This window comes from Lycorma delicatula, chromosome 9 (assembly GCF_047948215.1).
Source record: "Lycorma delicatula isolate Av1 chromosome 9, ASM4794821v1, whole genome shotgun sequence".
Lineage (NCBI taxonomy): Eukaryota > Metazoa > Arthropoda > Insecta > Hemiptera > Fulgoridae > Lycorma > Lycorma delicatula.
The window spans coordinates 76,668,912-76,694,474 of record NC_134463.1 but is presented as its reverse complement, the minus strand read 5'-3'; the positions used below and the strand labels follow the sequence as shown (position 1 = coordinate 76,694,474).

The 25,563-nt window shown below is 27.9% G+C and overlaps 1 protein-coding gene across 4 annotated transcripts in view; it reads right to left on the bottom strand.

Moving 5' to 3' along the window:
- The window catches only part of rho-5 (rhomboid-5), a 552,643-nt gene that overhangs the window by 25,393 nt on the left and 501,687 nt on the right, over positions 1-25,563 (bottom strand). For all 4 annotated transcript variants that reach the window (XM_075375248.1, XM_075375249.1, XM_075375250.1 and 1 more), the window contains 7 exons: positions 24,137-24,253; positions 16,766-16,873; positions 10,654-10,808; positions 9,308-9,472; positions 8,792-8,975; positions 5,930-6,004; positions 2,118-2,279 (listed from right to left, as the gene is read on the bottom strand). In XM_075375248.1, the coding sequence (XP_075231363.1) occupies positions 2,118-2,279; positions 5,930-6,004; positions 8,792-8,975; positions 9,308-9,472; positions 10,654-10,808; positions 16,766-16,873; positions 24,137-24,253 (966 nt within the window). The remainder of the gene's footprint in view (positions 1-2,117; positions 2,280-5,929; positions 6,005-8,791; positions 8,976-9,307; positions 9,473-10,653; positions 10,809-16,765; positions 16,874-24,136; positions 24,254-25,563) is intronic.

Sequence of the window (25,563 nt, the reverse complement as noted above, 5' to 3'; positions counted from 1 at the left end):
CTTTAATTAGCTGTCATCTAGATGAGTCAATTTTTTATAATAAACCATATTTTCTATTTTTCTATAACATTCATGTTTAAATAGTGTCAAAAATCCTGGTATTTAAGGAATCTCAGACCTAAGCCTAAGAGAAAACTAATTCTATATAACATACAAGTACAATGCAGTAATAAAAAGACAATAATCAGGTTATAATTAGTGTATAATTAGGTATAATTAGTGTAGATGTCTTAAAATCAGGTGAAAGAGAGGGAATAATATCTAAAACAACATGTGTTTACTGTAGTAAAATAATTAACCATACATTATTTATTTTTCACTACATAAATTTTGTAATGACCGTAAATGGAGAAAGACAGTTTTTTTTTAATAATTAATTCACCATATACCTTCGAAGCTTGTGCATGCGAATGTGAAATGGAAACTTTGTAGTGTATGAAAAATGTTATGCCTGGCTGGGACTCAAATGCAGGACCTCCAAATGAAATGCTGAGACGCTACCACTTCTGCCACGAAGATCAGCAGTTTTAATTAATTATAATTAGTCAATAAATCAAAACTGCACATTGACTGTTTTTTTAATTCACAAAAAATTTATTAAATTTAAAAAAAAAATGTAATAAGTAAAATTAGAATGCTTAGAAAAAAGTTATTTATTAAATTTATGTTTAGAACAAATAAAGTAGGGGAAAGATTTATGCAGGTAATTCTAAATCCAAAATAGGTTGCCTAACCTATTACAGCAAGTATTAGTAGAATACTGAAATTAATCGCACTACTTTGATGATGTTGTATATAGTTAATGACAGTATATACACTATTTCTTTCTTGGTATGGTTTTAGTTTCTGGATAAACTATACTATACTCAAAAAAAAACCTTTCATGCTGTTTGTGTTGTGAGTAAGTTTGGTATCAGTTCTTATGTCTTAACATCAACATTTACATTTATGATTTTGTGGATGATAATGCAAAAACTAGTTGACAATTCCTAGTGATTAGTTTTTGGTGAAAAAACCCACATAAAAAATGTTCAGCAATCTTTAAATGCCAAAATTTGTTATTACACTGTAAAAAATAAAATGGTCTACTTTATTAAATGGTCTAGAAACAATTCAAGTTAAAAGCAATTTTTAAAAATAAGGATTTTTCCCAATAAAAAATTTATTTTGCTTTACCAGTAGCATAAATTTAAGTCAAATTACAGCCTGTTTTGTATACACCTGAAATAATCATTCATGAAATAATAAATGAATTTTCCTTTCATTGAAGTACATAAGTATTAAAGACATTCAAACTAATACAAAACAGTCATTTAATTGAATTCAAATCTGATCTCAGTACAATTTCAAAGCAGTTGTAATAACAGCTGATTTGTGATGATATTAACTCACTGGATTTGTTTTATCTATTCCTGATAAGTTACAATAACAATAGGCTTAATAAGTTAAGCACATCAATTGCACATACTGCAATCAACTGACAATATTTTCCACCATATATTAACAGTCACCTATATAATTTTTTTATAACCGTCAAAATTCTTCAAAATAGATTTAAATACCATAACTAATATTAATGAATATCTAGAAAAGATCATAGCTTTCATGTAAGGATAGTCTAATGTCAATAATTTTGCTTACCATTTCACCATTTGTTATGTCACAAGGTTATACTTAACAAAAAATATGAATTTTGGTAAATTTCAATGACATCTGATCAGTGTTCTTTAATAAAAAGCAGGCTGGTAAAAGTTTCTTATACTCTAGTGGTAAAAAACACATCCATCAGAATTTTCAATGACAGCAGTATGCCATTGAAGTTTATCTTTGTATTATTGTACATGAAGAACAATGTTTTGTGGCTACATCTTTGCAAGCAGTGCCGCTTGCAGCTTATAGTTAAAATTTAACTGCAACATATGATTACTGCTCATTGCTTTTATCATAGTTGCAACTACACATGTACTACAGGTAAACTCTGTTCATTTCATAATACTATATTAATTACTTCCATTTTTATGAACAGAAACATTTATTTCAAATTACATCACATAATATTTTTTTCTAAATAATAAATCAATTATTAATATCAAATTCATAGTGTAAATGTAACTCACAGAGCAGTCTTGTTTAGAAGATTGAACACAGCCTGAGTCATCGTTGCGTATACAACATGCTGTTTCTCTTTCTTTTTCCCTACCCTTTTCAATTTCCTTGATTATTTTTGCATCTTTCCTCATGCATGGTGCAAATTTAGCACCTAAATGAATCAGATCCGCCTGTAAAATAAATTAAATCGGTTTAATTATAGAATACTTTAATCAAAAATATTATCTTAATAAAAATAAAAATAATATTAACATATTATTTAAACTACATTATTAAACATTATGTAATTATTACTACATTATAACTACATTATTTAAACACATTATATAAAGCTAAAAAGAACATTATTTTTAAATATCATAAGATACAGTCTTGTGCAAATTAATGTGAACAAGAGGTAATGTTTAGTTATGTTATATCACTGATTCCAGATGTAAGTATAGTTTTTCCGTCCATTTCAAGTATTGCCTGAAAATATCTTGTTTGTTTTCAGAGGTTTTAAGTATTACTTACCTATTTTATTTTCGTTTCTTCTAGTGATTTCATCAATAAATTTAGAAAAGTAGCAATATGGATTTAACTCCTAAGAAAAGAAGCAAGATAATAACACTCAATGAACATATTCATATGACTCAAAGACAGATACTAACAGAGTGTAAGGTTAGTCTAGGTACAGACTAATAAGATAATTGGAAAAAATCTTGAGATGGGTACAATTTCACCTCAACAAAAAGGTTGCTGTGGAAGAAAATGTAAAACCACCTTAAAAAATGATGCTATTTCATGTAGAATATGTAAAATTAATCCTTAGAAAAAACCTTTGAGTTAAAAAAAGACTTCGAATCAGCTGGTGTGAAAATTCATGATTCTACTGTATACAGAAGACTTCTAGAAGTGATTGCAAAGCACAAAGGCCTATAAGAAAACAACTTCACATGGATGTCATGAAGAAGGAGTTTTTGTATTTTTTGGAGGCCAAAAAATACAAAAACTGGAGAGCTGAGACTTGGAGAAAAGTCCTTTTCTCTGACGAGAGCCATTTTCTAGTCCTGGGCAAAAGCATGTTACATGTGTGAAGAAGCGAGTATGAGCAGGTTTCGCCAAAACTCATCAAACAAGTTCTAAAGCATCTTTTAAAGTAGATGTTTTAGGGATGCTTCAGCTAAAACTTTAGTACCTTTTAGTAAATTTTGGGGTCCTAAAACTTTATTTCTCATCTCTAGGATGACAAACAGTGAAACATTCATCCCATTATTGGAAAATAGGGGTCTACTAGAGCTTCAAAAACTTGCAGAACTTCAAAAACATTTACTTAGAGTCGAAAATGCTGTTTTTCAACAAGATTTGGCTCCCTGCCACACATCAAAGAAAGTTACCCTTTTCATGTCTCAAAAAGAGATTCAGTGTTTGGACTGGCCTGGAAATTCACCGGACCTGAAACCAATTGAAAATTTGTAGATAATTGTGAAGAAAAAATTGAGAAAAATGGACTGCAATACTAAAGACAAAATGATTTTTGCTGTGATAAAGGTGTGATTTCACGATCAAGAAATTAAAGGAATGTATAAAACTTATAAATTCAATACTAAAAGATTTGAAATGGCTATTAAAAGCGAGGAGGACATATTAAAAAATAAAAATTACAGTAGTAAACACTGTACATTCATTATATGTACTTGATTATTTTTTTAAATATATTCCTGTTCATATTAATTTGCACAAGACTGCATGACAATCAACATCAATAAGATATACAACTGATATCTGTAAATTTTTTTTTTCCAAAAATTAATGAGTTTGGTACTGGTTAATCGCAATTCTCTTCATTTGAAGAACATAACTTTAAAAAGATGCTGGTTGATTGATACTAGTATGCATATGATGGAGATTTGTACACATTTGTCTGATAATAAATCAAATCATTCTTGCTTCTTAAGATTTAAGACAATTAACAGTAGTTGTTGCTTCTTAAACTTTATATTGTCCTGCCCAATAAGTCTTAAACTTAGTATAAATTCGTAGTAATATTTTAGGCTTAAAATGGTTTAGTTATAAAACTGGTGGCGGTAATACATTGATGACAAAAGTTAGGCTCATAATATATATTTGGCTTGTAAAGAGAATACAACAAAAATCAATTTATCCTATTGTTTTAAAAAATAAATTCAAAAATATAAATAACTATTAATTCCAAAAATCACTTTTAAATTAAGATGGTAATTATAGGAACTTCTTAAAATGCATCATATTACTTTCAATGCATTTGAAAACTGATTGACATATTCAGTTGTATAGCCTACTTCACTACTGTAGTTTAATTTTCTTATTTTTTTAAATCGAACTTCAATAATCTTTTTAAATGTTTCACAAATATAAGTTTGGTTAGAAAATGTTCATATCTTATTTCATTTATGAAAACTATGATAAGATGTTTTGACCATTATAAGAGACCAAGATGTATGAGAAATGGTTTGAATTTTTTCTCCTCTGCCAAATGTTATTATTTAAAAAATTAGTATGTCCCATTTTCAGCATCAAAAAAAAACTACTTATTATTACTTCTTACTATTATTTTTTTATTGATTAAAAATACGATTACTAAAAACTAAATTAACAATAATTTGAAAAGTAATTCATACAAAATGTGAAATTCAGAATGCACAATTAAAAAAGATTAAAAAAAATCTGTCATTTAAGATGTTATGTACCTTTTAAATGTCACCTTTATCACGGACATACTAACATAAAGAATGATATTTTAAAAATAATGGTCTATTTACTACTTCTAAGATATATGTGGTAAGAGAACCATGTAAGACAATGATCTATGACATATTTACACATATATCTAATGCATTGTGCTTTGAATTTACATATATAATGATGCAACAGCAATATATATTATTGGTTACATTATCAAATTTTATGAGTTCAAGAATACTGCCATTTTAGTCTAGGTGTACAGCTCAAAGATATTTTTGAAGTGCCATTTTACTTAAAAAGTTTTTTTAATTTTTAAGTATAAAACATATAAAATAATTTTTAATAAAACAACAGAAAACTTACAACAAAAAATGAACTCAAATTTGTGAAAATTGCAAAAAAAATCATTTTTGAAAAATAAAAGAAATTATTCTTAGCTTAAGAAATTATTTCTTAGAAAAAATACAGTAGAAAAAAACATGAAATGAAGTGGTGTAAGAAATAAACTGGTCTGACAATACAGATTGTTCAACATCTATTAAAATACTGAAAACCTATTAATTATATTCTTTTATAATGTGTTAAATACAGTAAAAAAGATTTGCCATTGTAGCTCTACAAATGTCATATCTGCAAAACATACATATTTATGAAATTCTTCATAGAAAGACATCCTAAAGTAGTAACCGGTAATGTATAACAAAAAGATCTGTCCATGACCTACTGAATTCTTCTTCAGCATTCAGACTATAGAAATAATAATACAAATTTTATATGAGAATCCTAGTACTCAATTTAAAAATGGAATAATTAGACCATAAATTCCTAAATGGTGAGTAAATAAAAGTTGAATTTATAGGGATAACATAGTAGGCCTGTCGTTCACAAAAGTCTATGCATCTGATACCTTCACGTAGTTACGTACTATGAATATAAAATATGAGAATTTAAAACTTAAAATTTTTAAGATACCCTTAAATTAAACATTTTTCATGGTAAAGTAGAATCAACTAAATGATACATTATACATAATTACTGACTTTTTCCCAGAATTAAACTTGTTTATCTAAATACAACAATAAGTTAAAATAAAAACAAGTATATGTAAAATACTTACAGCTCTTGGTCCTATCCAGAAATTAGCTGGTTCCATATATTCTACTTGTTGTAATGATAAACTGGTAACTAGAACCTGCAATAATAATCAACATAACAATCAAAATGTTAACAGAGTAAATATGATTAATGAATATTAATCTATCCTACAATAGAAAACATCGACACAGATTTCAACCAGATATACAACATGTCGGTAGCAAACAAGTATTGTTCAGTAGCATTTTCTTATGTTAATAGTATTTTCTTATCTTCATCATGGCAATGCCAGGATGATATTCAACAAAAAATCATAAACTAACAAAAGTTCATTGAGAAAAACCAAATGTATTAGATAGATCCATATTTTATAATATATGTATTTATGAATGTTACAGCAAAAAAATATAAATATAGAATTTTAAAATGAATGCAGTTTTAAGTTTTAGTTCTGCTTAATCCCTTTTGGATACACTCAACTAATCATCATCAATTCCATACCTTGATGATAAAAATTAGAAATTAATCGTTATTTCATTAAGTCAGATGTGGAATTAATTTTTCCAGATACTTCTAGAGCAGTTTTTTGTAAAATTATCAATCAATTTTTAGATGACAGGTAATTTGCAAATGATGATAAACTGAAAGAAGTTGTCATTGAATGTCTAAACATTTGTTACCTCTCCATCTAAATGGAGAGGTAACAAAGTACTATGAAGAGAGAATTTTTAAAATCATACACGAGGTCTGGAAATAAAATAATGAGATTAGTTTATTTTGCAGCCAAAGTGGCAATACTGTAAAGTTACTAGTAAACATATGGTTATATGAACAGTTGATTTATATTAGGTATTAATACTTTTAGTCTACTGCTGCCATGTGAGATGTAAACAAACTTTTTGTGAAACGAGTTGTTTTTGTTGTGCATTACAAAAATGAGTGATACTAATTATGAGCGGCATTGTGCAATCAAGTTTTGTGTTAAACTCGGTAAGAATGCTACTGAAACTCTGTCAAACTGAACCAAAGTTTTTAGGTAGTTTAAAGCATTTTCAGATGGTTAGAAATCAGTTGCAAATGATCCACGCTCTGGAAGACCGTTAACATCAAAAAGTGACGAGAATGTTGAGTGAATCACACTTGATGTGGTATGACTGGAGATTAACTGTCAGAATGATTGCAGAACAATTAAATTTGAACCGTAATACAGTCCATCAAATTTTGACAAAAGAATTGGACGTGAAAAAAGTTTGTGCAAAATTGGTCTCAAAAACCTCACTGTTGACCAGAAAAACAACAGGGTGGAAGTGTGCCATCATCTTCTAGGGCAAATTAAAACTGATCCTGATTTTGAAAAAAATTATGTTACTGATAATGAATATTGGATATTTGAGTACAACCCAGAAACAAAACGCCAGAGCAAGGACTGGAACATTTCAAACTCACCATGTCCCAAAAAAGCAAAAATGGGCAAATCAAAATCATGCTAATTTGTTTCTTCGATAGTAATGACAATGTCCATAAAGAATTTTTGCCTACAGAACAGACTGTAAATTAGTATGTTTACTGAGAAATTCTTGAAAGACTATGGAAAAGAGTTGCCTGTGTGAGACCAGCTATCAAAGACAACTGGATGCTGAATTACGACAATGCACCTTGTCACACTACACTCTCAATTAATGAGTTTTTGACAAAGAAAAAACATTCCTGTAATTCCTCAACTACTTTATTCACCTGACTTTGAGTTACTGCGATGTTTTCCTATTCCTGACTTAAAAAAACACCTCAAAGGACACCATTTTGAAACAGTAGAAAACATTTTAAAAAATGAAACCGATCATCTGAAGGATATTCCAGTTTCTTAGTTCCAAAACTGCTATGAAGAGTGAGAAAACTGTATGAAGCATTGTGTGGCTTCCGAAGGGAACTATTTCGAAGGTGATGGAGTTCATGTATAACTGGATTGTAAGTAAAAGGTTTTTCTGAACCAATCTCATTAATTTATTTACAGACCTCGTAGATAAATTAAATAGCTGTGTTTATTTAGAAAATTTTAGCTAATAAATGTATTTATTACACATGGTAATATGAACTGGTAAGAAAGTTGTACGAGTTTTAATGATTTTTTTTTTTAATTTGTTATATTTTCATATTAAAAATATTTATAATTAAGTGCAGCCATAATTTCATGGTTGCCTTCTATTTTTAAATTTTTGTTCACTTTAATTTAATAGTTCAAAATGAAATAAAATAAATAAACAACAGTATATAATAATACAATAAATAGTAACATAATAAAAACCAATAAATAAATTTAAACAAATTTTTATAGAAAGGCACAGTCTTTCTCCATTTTAAGTAACTGAAGGAACAAAATTCAAAATACAAATATACAATTTACTGACATTATTAATACGATTTAAAAAAGAAATATTAATAAAGTAACTTCAAAACACAGAAGTAAAGTTTTAAACATAAGTTTTAAAAATTGACTACAAAATTAAGTTCTGATCAACACTGCAGACATTATAGAATCAGAAAAATACTCCTGAATTGGTGGTAGAAAGTGAACACCAAATTTCTAACCAAAATTGATTTTGTAACAGATTCAACTAATATATACAACATATATAAAAAAATATATTTAATGTATCAATAAATAAATACAATATAGTAATACATTATATATATATATATATATATATATATATATATATACATAAATATACTACCAAAACTCTTTCAGTAAGGTTTTCCCACTAGGCAATAACTAATGGATGAATCATCAGTCCTCTAGTACTAATATTTTAAAAAGAATAAAATAAATAACAATAAGTATAAAATGTCAGTAATTTTTTATATATAATCTATAACTGATAATTACCAAACCAGATTGATGGGTAAGGTGAATTCCGATTGGTCCTAATCCATAACACCACAGTGAAAATAACAATATTAATGCTTGTACAGTAGTAACCCAATATGTAAAAAATGGACGATGATCTTCCAAATCTTCTAGTTGTGCCCTTACTGGCTCTCTGCTCATAACTGACCTCTTTAAGGAACGCCTAAAAAAAAATTAAATTACTTTATAAAAAACAACTAATGAATAATTACTCTCTAAAGTACAAATGAACTGTGTGAGGAAAATTAGAAAGGAATTTTTCAAAAACATTACCGGAAGAGAATTTCAATAAATTAGTAATATATTAAAATTTCATTAACTGTAAGAAACGTCTGTCACTGAGTTCATAATCAGCGTCAACACCAATCATTTTTTCCTACAGTTGTTCTGCAATGCTGTAGGATATGAACTTGGATAATGTTACAAAACTGTGTTAATTTTTACATCCGTACAATTCTGACATTTTTAATTAAAAATAAAAATTAAAACACATACCCAAAAAATCTACCGACAACTCCCATTCCATACTGTCGACGATTTGAATTATCAGAAGCAGTATCAAGGAATCGACCATGAATACGATTTAAACCAAAACTTCCCATTCCAGCTTCCCACGGCCGCTCCCTCTCAGATGGATTTGCTCGTCGCCAACTACCTAGTCTATAATAAAACATTTACAAATCATGACTTATACAATTTTCAGTCATTAAAGATAATAAACATTTTCTGTTATATAAATAAAGAAAATTAAATATCAATATGTATAAAAAAAATATTGATATAAATTTTATAAGCTAGTAGTAACCAGTATGAAAATTTTAAAATAGTAGTTAGCATAATTTTTCAGAAAATTTTGAAATGAAAATATCAACAAAACAGAATGCATTGACATCTTATATACCAGTCTTCAAATTTTTTCATCTTGGCCCAGCATTTCTAACTTGTACTGGCTTAAGAGCTATAGAATTTATGATTCACATAAAAATAATGCTTTAATAATACACTTTCAATATATGTAAACAAAAAATAAAAATAATTAATAACAATAAAATTAAAAAAATACTTATTCATAAGGACAATACATATTGCCAACATTTTTAATCATTTTAATGCATTTTTTTACTTAAACATTTTTTAAAAATTTTATGTAGTAGTTATTCTGTAAACCACATTACCTGATAAATTGGCTAAAGTGATAAACAATGTAGCATAATTTATCAGTAGTTTATAAATTTTAAACAGGCTTAATGGAAAGATTTAATTATTTTATTAACAAAAAAAAAAAACTATATTGAAATTGTTTATTCTGCGTAAATTGTGTATTATTTTCATTGTTTTATACATTGTTTAATTTTTTTAAAGCATCTATATAAACATTAATCAAATAATCTTAATTTTTATTATTTGAAGTTATTTTTTCACATTATTAAAACATTTTTTTAAAAATTATTTTATTTTTTGACTAGATATTTTCTGACTTTAGAATATATAATATTTTGCTTTGCATGGATTTACATGCCATTATTTTCTAAAGAATATATTATCTTTGAATGGCAGGATGTGCCTGCATTGATTATACTATAAAAAGGAAAGATTAATAAAAAAAATCTCACAATAAAAAGATAAGAACAACATATATACAAAAGAACTGAAAAATTACAGATTTAAAATAATTAGTGAAAAATGTCATTCTTCATTTAATTTAACTTAATATATTTTAAATATATTAAAAAGATACATTTTTTACTAACCAAAGTGAACACTAAAACCCACAATTTCATTATCTTTCCCCAAAAAATGTATTTAGTTATAAAAGTAATAAATTTGCATATTCAACTTACCTATCTCTTGTTCTAGTTGGATCCTCTACACTATCTGTTATATCAGCTGACATTGCAGTCCACTGTGTGTTATCTGTACTTGGGGGAGGTGCTATTGAAGATGCCTGTTCTATTCCTGAATCATTTACAGTTGTACTGGCTTTATCAAAAAATACCTAGAAAAAAATTAATATTTTTATTTCATTTTTTCTTTTCGTAATCTATTGTGTTTCAGACATTTTCTATTAACTGGTAAAATTAGTAAAACTACATAAACACACCTGTCCATGTGATCATCAGTGAAAGATATTTCATACTTTATTTTTGCTCTTAAGTTTATTTTTACTCCCATTCATCAGTCATAATTTTTTTTAAATAAAATCATATGTAGTGCAGTGGGGCACATGTCAATTAATGACTGATTCTATTTAATTGAATTTATCTAGCAATCTCAATACAATGACAGTGATCTGTTTTATAAATATAATGTACAATTATAAAATTTATGTCTCCTCAGTAATCTACACTTTTTATAACACTTATGTAGTTTTGGAAACATAAAAGTTTTTCCTAAGTTAATTAATCATATAAATAATAAAATGTAATACATTTTTAATAAAATAACAAAAAAAAAGATAAATGAAGTTAAAAATCAAATAAATAAGAGTAAATAAAAAATAGTAACTTAAAATGATAATTGTATGGTTCAACTACGTATGATGTCCAATTCTTAGAATTTTAACAAAAAGGTATGATTAAACTTTCAATGGTAGAAAATACAACTTAATAAAGGAAACGATTATGTTTTATATTTCTTATAGAAAAGTAATACAGTATATTTGAGGAATGGGATTATAGATATAAAAACTATGTGCAATTAAAATATGGGATTATGCAATAGGAAGATAACTAAAGAATTTTTATTTAAAAAACGAATAAAAAAAATTAAATATAATACAAAATAACCATTCCTTTTGTAAAACTTTAGTTTTAAAGGTCAAAAATTTCAATCACGTTATAAATATTTCTATATGAACTCTTCAAATAAATATCCTATTGTAAATAGAATATTTATTTACAAGCAGAATGGTAGTGTCTTGGTTTTTCATCCAGAGGTCGTGGGTTCAAATTGTGGTCAGGCATGGCATCTTTCATACGCTACAAATTTTCATCTTCATATTCCCAAGTTCAAGCTTCTTTTTAAGCTTCTGTGGTAAATTAATCATTTAAATATTCAACTTAGGATTACATACCAGTGAAAAATTATGCATTTATTAGATTGCTGCACATTACCCCCCAACTTGGTTGGTAATGAGAGCAATATCTCACAGGTTGTTCCCACCTGTTGAACATGAAAAATTGCAGGTGAATCTACATACCTTTGTATTATTTCTTTGTAACACAATTTCTCAGTTGTTATTTAATATAATAAGCGAATATTAATCGTGCTTCTAACTCTGGTCAAAAGAACGATGAACATTATCAGAAATATGGTGCATCTTTTTTTTTTCAAAAAGATTGAAACTGCAGTAAAGACTTTAAATTTCAAAGACTCTCAAGGAAGAAATGAAAACTTTAAGCAAAACTATGGTTAAATCTAAAGAGTTTCAATCATGAAAATTTATTATCAGAGTAAGGTGTATGCAATTTTAGAAGATTTCTAAGTACAGACAGTGTTTCAGCAAATTATTTAGCATGGCACAACCATTTATTGAAAAAAAAATCAAAATTAAGAGAAGCTGTATATGTTTTGAAGTTAATTCTCACCCTGGTGTTTCTTGTCACAGGAAGAAATTACAAGGATTTAAAATATATCTCATACATAACAGCACAGATGATATCTCGGATCATAATGAAAAATCAGTAATCCTATTTACAATAGCAGGTCTCTTCTGAAAGATGTTGCAATTTTATTAAACTTTTAAAACAATTGTAAGTAAATCTTTATAGAGGTTTTTTCTTCATACCTATATTTTTTATACTGAGATGATGTTTTACATAAGACACATAGGTTTTATAAGTTTTCAAAAATTCCAAAATAATGTCCCACATTCATTTCATCACTTTACAACACCATTGGAATACTAGCAAATTAAAATTAAACTTTTAAAAATAAATTTCATAAATTGTATAAACACCATAACATCTCAACACTGAGTAAAGATGATCAGTCAATCTTCTTTCTTTTTCATGTTTAGCCTCCAGTAATTACCTTTCAGATAATACTTCAGGGGATGAATGAGGATGATATGTATGAGTGTAAATAAAGTGCAGTCTTGTACAGTCTCAGTCTGACCATTACTGAGATGTGTGGTTAATTGAAACCCAACCACCAAAGAACACCGGTATCCACGATCTAGTATTTAAATCTGTGTAAAAATAACTGACTTCACTAGGACTTGAATGCTGGAACTCTCAACTTCCAAATCAGCGTTCACCACTAGACCAACTTGGTGGGTTGATCAGTCAATCTGAAGATGCTAATAACATGATCCAACAATAGGGAGAAATGGTGAGGGAATCCTAAAGTTCAGTAAGTTATATGGTTTGTTCCTATCATCCTAATGCAGAGTTAATTTGATTGTACAGCAGACCTAAATAGAATACAATATGGTTGGAAAGATTGCATTCTTGGCTTGCCTGTTCTGAACAAGTTGAGTGATGTACAGGAGACTTAAAAAAATTACTAGAAATAAACATAAGGAAATTCAATTATTTAACCCAACTTCTTCAACTTTTTAAAATGGTTTCATAAAAAGAGCACATTATTCTATTAACAGTTTCTACATGTTTCAAGTCTTTTATTTCTTTGCTAATGAATTTATAATTTAATAACTGTTTTCAGATTAACTGGAAAATGTCAATGGTAAGACTATTTTATTTCCAATCATCTTTCTTAATTTACATAATTTCATTTCATTACTAAACTTTTCTTAAAGCTAATTGAAGAAATATATTTTTTAGGTTAAATTTTCGTAACATGGCACTATTGGTATTTTATACATAAAATATAAATAATGAGAGTTCAGCTTACCAACAATTATTATTATTATTATTTTTTAATTACTGTTTATAATTTGTTTAAATAAAATGTTATCAAATTTAGTTTGTTTGTTTATCACTTTGTTATTGTTTAAATAAATGAAAAATTTCTCTAAAATATTAGTTTTATAAAAATCATTGGAATACTCTAATACATCATTAAAATTGTTTAGATTATAATTTATGTTTGTATTCCAAAATATTTCGCAAAGTTAGAACGGTCACCAATATAACTGTTAGTAAGATGAAATCTCATTACTTATATTTTATATATATGTTTTAACCTTGCTTGACTTTACAAGTTCGTAAAATGCCATAAGAGCATTCTAAAAATATGATTTAACTGCATAATGACAAATCTTTTCTCACTGTCCATGTCAAATTTAGAAATTTTTTATCAATGATTTTTTATTTATAGATGATTTTTAAAATAAGAGCTACTTCAATAATACATTTTTATGTTTAAAAATAAAAAAAGGTATGTTTGTTTTAATAAGGTGAACATACAATTGTGTGTAATAATTTGAAACCATGATGTATATTTATTATTATAATGCATACTGAAATGGTATTTGGAAAAGATGTTTTAAAACATCTACTATGTTTAACTGCTGCTCATGTGACAATGTACTATATCAAGGAGAATTAATGAACAAAATACTTATAAATTGCTCATACTGGTGAGAAATATTTAATCACATTTTTATGCAATGATTTCAACCACAATCTAGGTTTATTTTTGTCATAATGTATAATTTATTTCTTTAGTTTAACATATTAGTTAAGCTAAAGGTCCAAAAACGTCAAAATTTGGTTACAAAAATAAGGAAAGATTTGTTGTTTGGGCAGTTAATAGAGTATAATAGAAAATTTGTTCTGCCATTTGTATCACACAAAATCAAATAAGATTAAAGATAATCAGAAAATGGTACTTTTCTTTAAGTTTTCTGAAACGTTTTGAAGAAAGGTATGAGAAGTGAAAGGAAATGAAATGATAAATTGAGTTATTTTACCATTATTAACAAATTATTAAGCTTTAAATGTATTGGCAAAGATACTAATGTGAATTTAATAATTTATTTATGACAAAAACTGGTATTTTAAATTGCTATTTGTTTTAATTAATAGAAATCGTACTGTTTCTTATTTTTATATTACTGGTTTATGAATAATATATTCTGTTTGTTGTGCAAATTAACAACTCATCCATTTGTGTGCTTCCTGTTGCAATATCTAGTACCATAATACAAAATGGTAAAGAGTAAATAAATTATTATTACAAAATAATTAGTAAACAAAAGAATATTACATTGGATGTGTTGAAATAGTATATATAACATATAATTTCATAAATGAAAGCGGTACATTAATTTGTTGATTTACTCACTTGTCCTAGCCTTTCTTGTCATTATAAAGCATTTAAAGCAACTGAGATACAAGATGCACCATTTAGAATTGAATGTCAGAATGAGATTAACAAAAATTAATTAACAGAGTGAAGTTAATGCTGAATATCATCTGCAGTTTGGTGAGATTGTCATGTTCATATGTAACCATATATTCAGCATAAAGAAAGCAACAGAGAACTACTTCATTGTAAATTTCTTCCTAGTAAACCTTGCAAAGGAATGATTGTTATACTGGAAATGTATATTTCATTTACAGCATTGATTGATTTATGACTCATGTTGACTACAACAAAATATGAGGGTAAGTCAATTATTATCTGCAATTTAGTTATATTTTTGTTTATGTTTGCAGTACTGTCAGTTGCGTAGATGACAAATGCGTGGTTTAATTGTTGTTATGTCTGTGCAGATTTGATGCTGCTAGGTTAGTTCCATTATCGCTGCCCTGCCGTTAACCATGGCTGCTCCACTTTCTGTTTGCACCAAAGAAGAGCAATGTTCAGTAATCTGTTGTTTGTGGTTGGAAGGTGTATCAGGGGCCGAAATTCATTGAAGACTTTTGGTACAGTATGGGAACAGTGTGTTGCGGCAACGGAGTGTCTACAAATGGATTGAAAAATTCAAAAATGGTCGCATAAGTGTTACGCATGACGAAGGAGCCAGACGACTGTTTACCGCCACAAGTGAGGAAAGCATTGAGCGTGCACATGAAATGGTTTTCTTAGACAGACAAATAACTACAGATGAAGTGGCACATCGTCTGCAAATTAGTCATGGTTCTGCCTACGAAATCATCCACAACAGACTTGGGTTTCATAAAGTCTGTGCAAGATGGGTCCCAAAATAACTCACACAGTCGCATAAACAAACGCGCTTGGACATCTGTCAAAAACATTTGGATCGCTATGGTAATGAACGGGACATCTTCTTAAACAGAATCATCACTGGTGACGAAACATGGATCCATCATTACGAGCCGGAGAGTAAATGGCAGAGTATGGAATGGAAACATCCAAATTCGCCCTGCAAAAAAAAAGTTCAAGACCCAACCATCTTCAGGAAAACTGATGCTTACAGTTTTTTGTGACTCACAAGGCCCAGTACTGGAACATTATGAGGAAAGGGACACGACAATAAACAGTGCGCGTTACAGTGAGATGCTTACTGCCAAGCTGAAGCTTGTAATTCGAAGCAAATGCCGAGGACTGCTGTCATAAGGTGTTGTATTGTTGGACGACAATGCCCGTCCACATACTGCATCCCACACAGCTGAAACACTCCAGAAACTCAACTTTGAAGTACTGACTCATCCTCTGTATAGTCCTGATCTAGCCCCTTCTGACTACCGCTTGTTTGGTCCACTCAAAGAGGCACTAAGGGGCCGTCGATTTATCTCAGACGAAACAGTGAAAGAAGCGCTGCATTCCTGGCTCGCAGCTTAACCGAAAACCTTCTTTTATGAGTGCATCAGGAAGCTTGTGCAACGATGGACCAAGTGCGTTGAAATGCAAGGGGACTATGTTGAAAAATGATGTACATGTAAGTTTCCTATTTGTATTGCAATAAAATTTATAACTACATTGCGGATAATAATTGATTACCCTTGTAACAATTATAATGGCAGTGAACATACATACTATTAAATAATTATATGAAGAAATAAAATCAAAATATATATTAACCTCATCATCAAGTGGTGAAGTAGGAGATGGAGGTACTGTAGATGGAGGATAACTACGAGACATCTGACGACCAAGTGAACTTTGACGAGGTTTATGTCTACTTAATGTCTAAAAAAGAAATAAAAATAAACAACAGATTATTAAATATTAAATTTCTATACAACATACTTATTACAATACTAAATGCTTAAAATATTTAAGTTAGTTATACTTTATGTTATTTTCCATAATTAAATTCCTATGTATTGTTAAGTTTATCATCTACCATAATGGTGTTTAGAGCAGAGACCTCTCCTAAACACTATAAAAATCCCAACCTATCCCTAAATGCTACAAAAGGTTAATTTAAGCACTAATGTGCATTTAAGATAAGATCTACAACAACCTAAGGCCTAAGGGAGGTTACTATAATTTTTAATATCAACAAAACTGAATCTGCAGAAGTTTTAATACGTATTTTACTTTAATTATATAAAACCTTTTCTCCTACTACATTGAAGTAGTGCATACAACACGATATTTCACAACAGAAAAAGACATTAATTTTTTCTTTGCACTATTTACTAGTCTTTCTTACAGGTGTGGTGCATTTAAAGCACTTGAGGTACAAGAGGAATTTGACAAAGCTGCTTTTTTCCTTGATGTTCATTAAACAGCCAAAATCTGTGGTAAACAAAGATGTAACTTTTTACATTGAACATAACCAATATTTTAATGGATTTGACATTCTGATATGAACATTATATTTGACTCATTAAAGAAGGCAAAAAGAAACCACTTCACTGCTCACTTCCCCTAGTAGTATCACATGACTGCTTGTTATTCTTATGAATGGCCTGTTATTTTGGAAGTGACAAGTGATTCTTGTTAGATTGTGTACAACCATTATAGCTGTGGTACTTATAAACATAACTGATAGTGGGAGTGAGATGTTATTACAGTGGAACTCTATTACTCATAGGGGTAGCAAAATTAATAAATGTGTCAAAACTTAAGATATCAAGACAAGTCATTTTGGTGCAATCTAATAAAAAATATTGGGCAGCTTTTTTTAAATTAAAACTTTTACATAGAATAATGCAAATGTAAAATATACAAATATATAATTTAAGTAAATGTCTCAGAATGAACCTCTAACAATAGAACAGAAAAAAAGAAAAGGTTAAATGATGATGAAGATACAGAATTAGAAGAAAGAGAAAAAAAGAGGGTTTGATATCAACATTTATTTTTTTAAATTTAAAAAGCAAAAGATGAATACTACTAATATTGTTATTATACACAATACAAAAAAGAATATGCTACATTCACTAAATGAATTAAAATAATAGTAAAAAAAATGAAGTGATACAAAGCAAAAGGTTTAATGAATAACATTTTCAAATGTGGTTGATTCAGTGAATGATAACATGATATTCATTTTCTTTTTTCATTTGTAGAAACTGATAAAATATTAAAAAAATTATTGCGATACGAAACAGCAACCGAATCAAATGAATGGTTTCATTCATTTCTAGCAAATGTATCTCATAAAATACAATTCATATCTTTCACATCTATACAAGAAGTAGAACAATACAATTAGCGTACATTTACATACATGCACAGATACTATTTTGTTTGGATATAAATTCTGCACTACATGAACCAGCAGTAGTGCTGTTTTTTAATATTTTTAAATGAATGAAAGTTTTCTTCAGTTATTTTAATTGCTATTAATTTTAATATATAAGGTTTGATACAAATATATAGGTGTATATAGGTGTATATTTCTTTCTAAAGCCAATTCTTTTAAGAATCATATTCCTCAGCACTAATATACAAATTCTATTGGTTTGATCAACCTAAGTACAGAATAATAGATAAAGTAGAATGACACTTACCTTATTCCATTATGCATGCAAAAGCGCTTTCGCAAATTTAAATTACTTTTATAAATTATTCAGATCAAATTACTATTAAAATTAAAAATTATTTTTTTATTATATTTAAAATTAAAATATTAGATAATTTTTCAACTCTGTACAGTTATGTAACATTGGCTAGCTCTCTCTTTTTCGGTTTAGCCTCCAGAACAACCATAAGGTATTACTTCAGAGGATGAATGAATGTAAATGAAGTATAGTCTTGTACAATCTCAGGTCGACCATTCCTACCCACCGGGTTGGTATAGTGGTGAATGCGTCTTCCCAAATCAACTGATTTGGAAGCCGAGAGTTCCAGCGTTCAAGTCCTAGTAAAGCCAGTTATTTTTACATGTATTTGAATACTAGATCATGGATACCGGTGTTCTTTGGTGGTTGGGTTTCAATTAACCACACATCTCAGGAATAGTCGAACTGAGAATGTACAAGACTACACTTCATTTACACTCATACATATCATCCTCATTCATTCTCTGAAGTATTATCTAAACGGTAGTTACCGAAGGCTAAACAGGAAAAAGAGAGAGGTCAACCATTCCTGAGATGTGTGTTAATTGAAACCCAACATCCAAAGAACACATTGGCTAGTTAGATCACATTCATTTTTATTTTATTTAAACTACTTATTTATTTTTATTTTTAATTTTTAATTTAATTTTAGTAATTTGTCATATTTTTATATATGTAATTTTCAATTTTTAATTTTAATATGTAATTTGATCTAATAATTTGTAAAAGTAATTTAATGCAACTGATGATGCGAGAAATTTATGAAAGCACTTTTGCATGTATAATGGAATAAGGAAAGTGTCATCCTACTTTATATATTATTCTGTACTTAGCTTGATCAAATAAATATATATATATAATAACAACTAACAAAAAAAAAAATATATCTGGTATATCTTAATGCAATATATCTCTTGAAATAACTACTGTATTGATACTATATATTGACTGATGGCCAATTAGAATTACTGTACTTCTTTTGTGATAATGGCAGCATGGTATTTTTTTATGATATAATATGAGAGATGGCTGAAATGTAATGGGAGAACAAAATATCACACTAAAACATCTTGTTATTTCATTCCCTTACTACTACTACTAACTTTCCAAAATTTGCTGACTAACACAGCTCTCTCTCCTCTGTCATGAGCTCCTCTCATTTTCTGTCAATTGTCATTGTTATGAAGTCGAGTACACCTGATTTGTTAATATGACTAAAGTAATATGCAGTGATTGACAAAGGAAATGACTTCCTTTTCAATTTTAAGATCAGAGTCGAAACTTAGTTTTATCATTACAACCCAAACGAAGAATGGCAGAGTATGCACTGTGATTTGCCACAATAAAAAACTTATAACCCAAGCAAAATTCTCTTCTCAAATTGTGATTGTGAAAAGCTCGGTTGACTGTAAGGTCTATGCAATATGTGCTACAAATCTTAGGAGATGTGTCTATTGTGTTTGGCAATCCACAGAGTCAATAATTCTTCAACAATATAATATATGGCATGGCCATACATACAACATACAACTGCCAAAGCTCTTGTGAAGTTGAAATTTGAACTTATTTTACACCCTCAGTACTCACTAGATTTGGCACCTTGTGATTTTCATTTCTCTTGTGATTTTCACGCAATTAAAGAGGGAAATTAAAGATATACATTTCACCATGGATGATGAATTGAAAGACTCAATGAGGTTGTGAATCAAGAAAAGACAACCAGCATTCTTCATGTATGGAATGATAAAGAAAATTAGTTCACCACTGGGAGAAATGTTTAGCTGTAATTGGTGATTAGATGATTAGTGAAAAAATAAATGTAAGTAAATGTAGCAAATAAATTGTACTTTTATGCCACATTTATATTTCACTTGACTATCTCTTTCTATTTTTGAATTAAAAGTAAATGTACATTATATTTCCGCCACCTTTTGTAGTTTTCATATGACAAGAGTTTAATATCTCATATTTTGGAGCTTAAGACAAAGTTAAAGTAATATACATAATATAAAGTAATATATAAAAAGTAATATAATAGTAAATGTTATACACATTTCCCTGCAGATATTTCATATAGAACTCTATTATGGAATTGATAAATGAATGGAAATTTGATATACTTATATAAAAACTTTTCATAATACTGGTATTGTTAACAGTATAATCAACAAGTTGAGTTTAACTAATCATAATTATTCATTTAATAAGATTAAACTAAAAATTGGAACTGACTCCACTTCTATTATATTAGAAAAAAATAATCATTACTTTGTCACATTACATCAGATAATGTCACATTACATCATGCTTCTGCCTAAAAATAATCAGTATGTTTAAGGTTTAAATTCATTAGAATATTCCAATTTTCATAAGAAATCTATTTAAAAAAATCTCTAAGAGGATATTTTAAGTTTATCCCTGTGTATCCCATTCACAGATATCTTTTTCATTGATATGAATTTTTGAAAATTTATACTTGTATAATACTACATTAATAATTTTTAATTTAGATTTTAAAATATAATTGTAAAAAACTTATTAAACTAAGGAAAGTATTTCTTAAAACTTAAATTGTATGCACCTTACTGACTACAAAAGATTTTAAGGCCTATAAGATTTAAAAATTTGGGCTATGTTTGGTGCTGGTTAGTATGATTCATTAAAAAAATTGTATTTATTTCATATTTACTTCTGTATGTGTGTTAACCAAAATGACTGCAGGTGGCCTAACATTAAAATACAAATGCCTCCTGAAACTGGCATGGCCACAATTAATGTAACAAGCAACTCATAGCTAGTGAAAGTGAAGAGTGAAACAGTTTTCCATTGCCTTCTTTACTGAAAAAAGAAACATATATTGCTGCATTGAACATTGGCCTACCAAACCCACCGAAATATAGGAGAGTTCATAAATGCATTTTGATACCTATTAACCTGTTATCATATAGGCTGTATAATGAACATCATTACTCTTAGAGAAAGTTAATCTGAAATTACATGTATAATAGAGTCTAAGCAGATGGTGTAAAGCAACAAATTAATCTATCCCTTTTTTCAAGAAATGAGTTGTATACAAGCTTGTATTTATATCAAATAGAAAAAAGAAGTATTTTCACATTTTGGCCTATGAGAAAAAATTAATATGCTACAGTAATTACCCAAAATTAAATTAAATTAAAAAATGTCTTTTTACAGAAATAATCTAATGAATTGATAAATTAAGCACTAATGATTTTTTTAATAGTGTTAGTTAACCCGAATTTACTGAGTATTAATTTAATATTTGATTTTAAAAAAAATATTCAAATATATAATAATTAACAACTTCAAAATAGCAATTTTATCCTGTGACAAATTTATTATGTTCAAAAAGTTGTATCACTAACACTTTAAGTGTTATCATGGACTTTAATGCACATCATTTTTTTCAATATTAATATTGTACTTTGTAATGATGTTCTAATAAGCTTTCTATGGCTTCTTTTTACCCTATCACACCAGTGGGCAGTTCCTTTTTATTATCTGTGAAATTCCATACTTAACATTCTTAAAATGATAATTATAAAATTGATCTGAATAAAGTACTGAATTCTTGCCCTTCAGCTTCATTGTACGTTATTATTTGTGTATAAAATACTATAATATTTAACTATATGAAAAAAAATAAAATCTTAAAGGAGACATAATGCTCTCACACTTGAAATTTCCAAAACATGTGACATTTTAGAAAATAAGTGATCTTAATATTACACCAATTAAATAAAAATTAGACTTGTTGGTATAATGTTTTGACAATAGAAAATTTTCTAAACTGCTTGTATAAATCTATAAAAAATTTATCTCAGAATTGATCAAGACGTATAAGCTTGTTTTCATGCTGTTTAGGAAATTGGTAAATTAGCATTATTTGATCATTTTCTACATTTAACATTTGGAATTGAAATGTTTAAACTGATAAATTATCTGGTATAGAGAACCGAAATGAAAAATAAATATAAAACATCCTTGTCTAGAAAATATAAACTATATTAAATCTGTTAAATTTTAGCATTAAACAATCAAAAATTATAAAGATTTATTTTTGAAATACTTTTTTAGTTGCTTGCTTTTCACCATTTAATGTTCTGTCCGTAGAATACAGGGGAAACTAATTATATTGGACAGTTTCTGCTTCTAGCTACGTAGAAAACCTAACCTTTGTTTATTCATTGGAGACTGAATTTTTAAAAAAAAATATCATAATCTTCTAAAAGAGACAAAACTATTGGTTAGTTCAACACCATACTGAAATACAGTAATTCTAAAATAATTAAACAATTAATCAGCTATAAAATATTAAAATCTTTCTGACAAAGAACCTATCAGAGAGTTAACACTGCAAAAAAATAAATTTTAAGGTAAATGTAAGAAAAAGAAAAATTTCATGAAACGACTGATGAAGATAATATATAGAACTACTTTTAAACGGACAACCGTAAAATCTATTTTATAGAAATAGTTATAGAAATTTTTACCCGAGTCTGAGTTAGCTCTCACTCTAAATCAAGTTTTTTTTAAAGGCTGCCAGTGAAAATACTGACTATGGCACTGGGGTTAGAGTTAGGTTTTAAAGATCTTAACCATTCATGAAGTATTCAAAGAGTACCTGTGATTTAAATAATGTCTGTTCATTCACAATGTTATTTTTGTGTTTTATATAGTTTGAATAGCTCAATTGTGTTTAGTTTTTGTCCTTTATTTTTTATACATAAGATTTCCATGTAGTTGTTGGTTTGTGCAAATGTGACTGTAAAAAAAGAGACAACACTCAGTACTACCATAGGCAATTTCTAAAAACGTTTGATTTAAAACAAATGGTAGCTAAAATTCTGTAGAGGCTATATAGCTTTTTCTTTAAACACAAGTCAATCAATATAAAAACTGTTTCATAATTTATTTAAGAGATTCATCAAGGATGGCAGAATTCAAACTTTCAAAAAAGAGAATTTAGTGATTTATTCTAATTGTTTGTCAGATTATCTTGACAAAACAAATGAAATTATATCAGAGTAAATAATAGAGAATATTTATAATTATTATCAACTTTTAATTGTTATAGCAAACAAATTTTCAATCCTTTATATTCTAAATTTTTGAACAGAATGAGATATCATGTTTTAATTCATTTATGTTATTTTTATTCAATTAACATTTCATTTTCGTAAAATTTGATCACATGGTTTTGTTTTTACATGTAAATGATGAATTACAATTTTAAAAAAACTAATTTTTTCTATTAAAAATAATAAAATTACAAAAAGCGTGATATTATAAACTATATCAACGTATTTGAAAATTTTATCTTTTACAAATATTTAAAAACCTAAAATTACATAATCTATGTAAATTTATTTCATTTTCTACATTAGTGTATAATAATATAAAATGGTAAACTTACAGCAACTACATATGCAACACCGCTAAAAGTCATTTTTGCTACAGATGGTTTCCTACGGAGATGAGCATCAGATCTAGAAACATCATTTTCATCCCTACCAGGAGGCAATACATCCGGCTGAAAAAAAACAAAAAATTATCAAACTTAATTATATTAAATTATTTAATAAATAATATTAAGTTACAGCATAAAACTAAAACTTCCATATCTATATTTCTTTTACTTTCATATCTTATTTGTTTTAACATTATTAAAAAAATAAATAAAAGAAAATTTATAAGGCAAAAGAAGGTAATTTTATTGATATACAAGTATTACATACTTGTAATTTCCCAATTGAATGGAAACAGTATTTATAATGCATTATTTACCACAAAAAAGAGTAAATTAATTTTTTCTTACAGTGTCTGCCACAATTTTTTGCAATGCAAAATGGTAGCCATTTCAATGGTGTTATCATAGTGGTCTGCCCTAATGCAGGTCCCTTGCACCATATCCATCTTCATTCTCTTATGATAAATAAATTTCTTCTCTCATAATATGACCTAATCAGCTACCTTTTCTATTTTGAAACATTCTAATTAAGCTTCTGTTCCAGTTTATTATCCTCATTACTTCATTTTTCACTGTTTATCCATTTAAAATTCACCAACTTCCTTCATACCTACATTACAAATGCCTGCAGCCTATTTTTTTTCTTTTTTTTTTGACTCAATGTTTCACATTTGTAAACAAGTATGCTTCAGATGTAATTCTTCACAAGAAGCTTCCTCCTCAAGAAGTTTCTAGTGAAGAATAGTCTAACTCAATCATACTATATTATAATTGTATATTTCTATTAAATGCTTTTTTAACCATTCATTTTTATCTAGTTTTTATTACTGCTTCACTTTTGCAAAAACGTATCAAATTACATGCACTGTTTTACTTGCTTCACTTTTGCAAAAACGTATCAAATTACATGCACTGTTTTACTTTTTCAATTCTTCAGTTTTTGAACGGACAATCAATGGTTTATTTTCTCCTATTCCTCAATCTCTGTTTTTTTAACAAAATTAATTTTTATTCCATATTCTGTCATAATATCTTCTAATTTTAAAATCATGTTTGCTACATTTCTGAAAAGCATGTCATCTGAAAATCTAATATAATTTATTTTCCTTTCTCCTACAATAAGCCCTACATTCTCTTTTAGAGTATTTTTAATTATATCTTTACATATGTGTTAGTGAAAAGTAGTATCTTGTCTTACCTCTTTTCTTAGGCCAATCCAGTTTGACCTATTTAAATCAGGGATGCAAAAATCATTCTGTGCACACTCTATTTTCATTATCAGGATTCAATTCCGATGCAGAATTCAATTCTTTAATTAATACAAAATAAACACTTATTCATTTATTTAATTCTATATACCTGACTCACACACA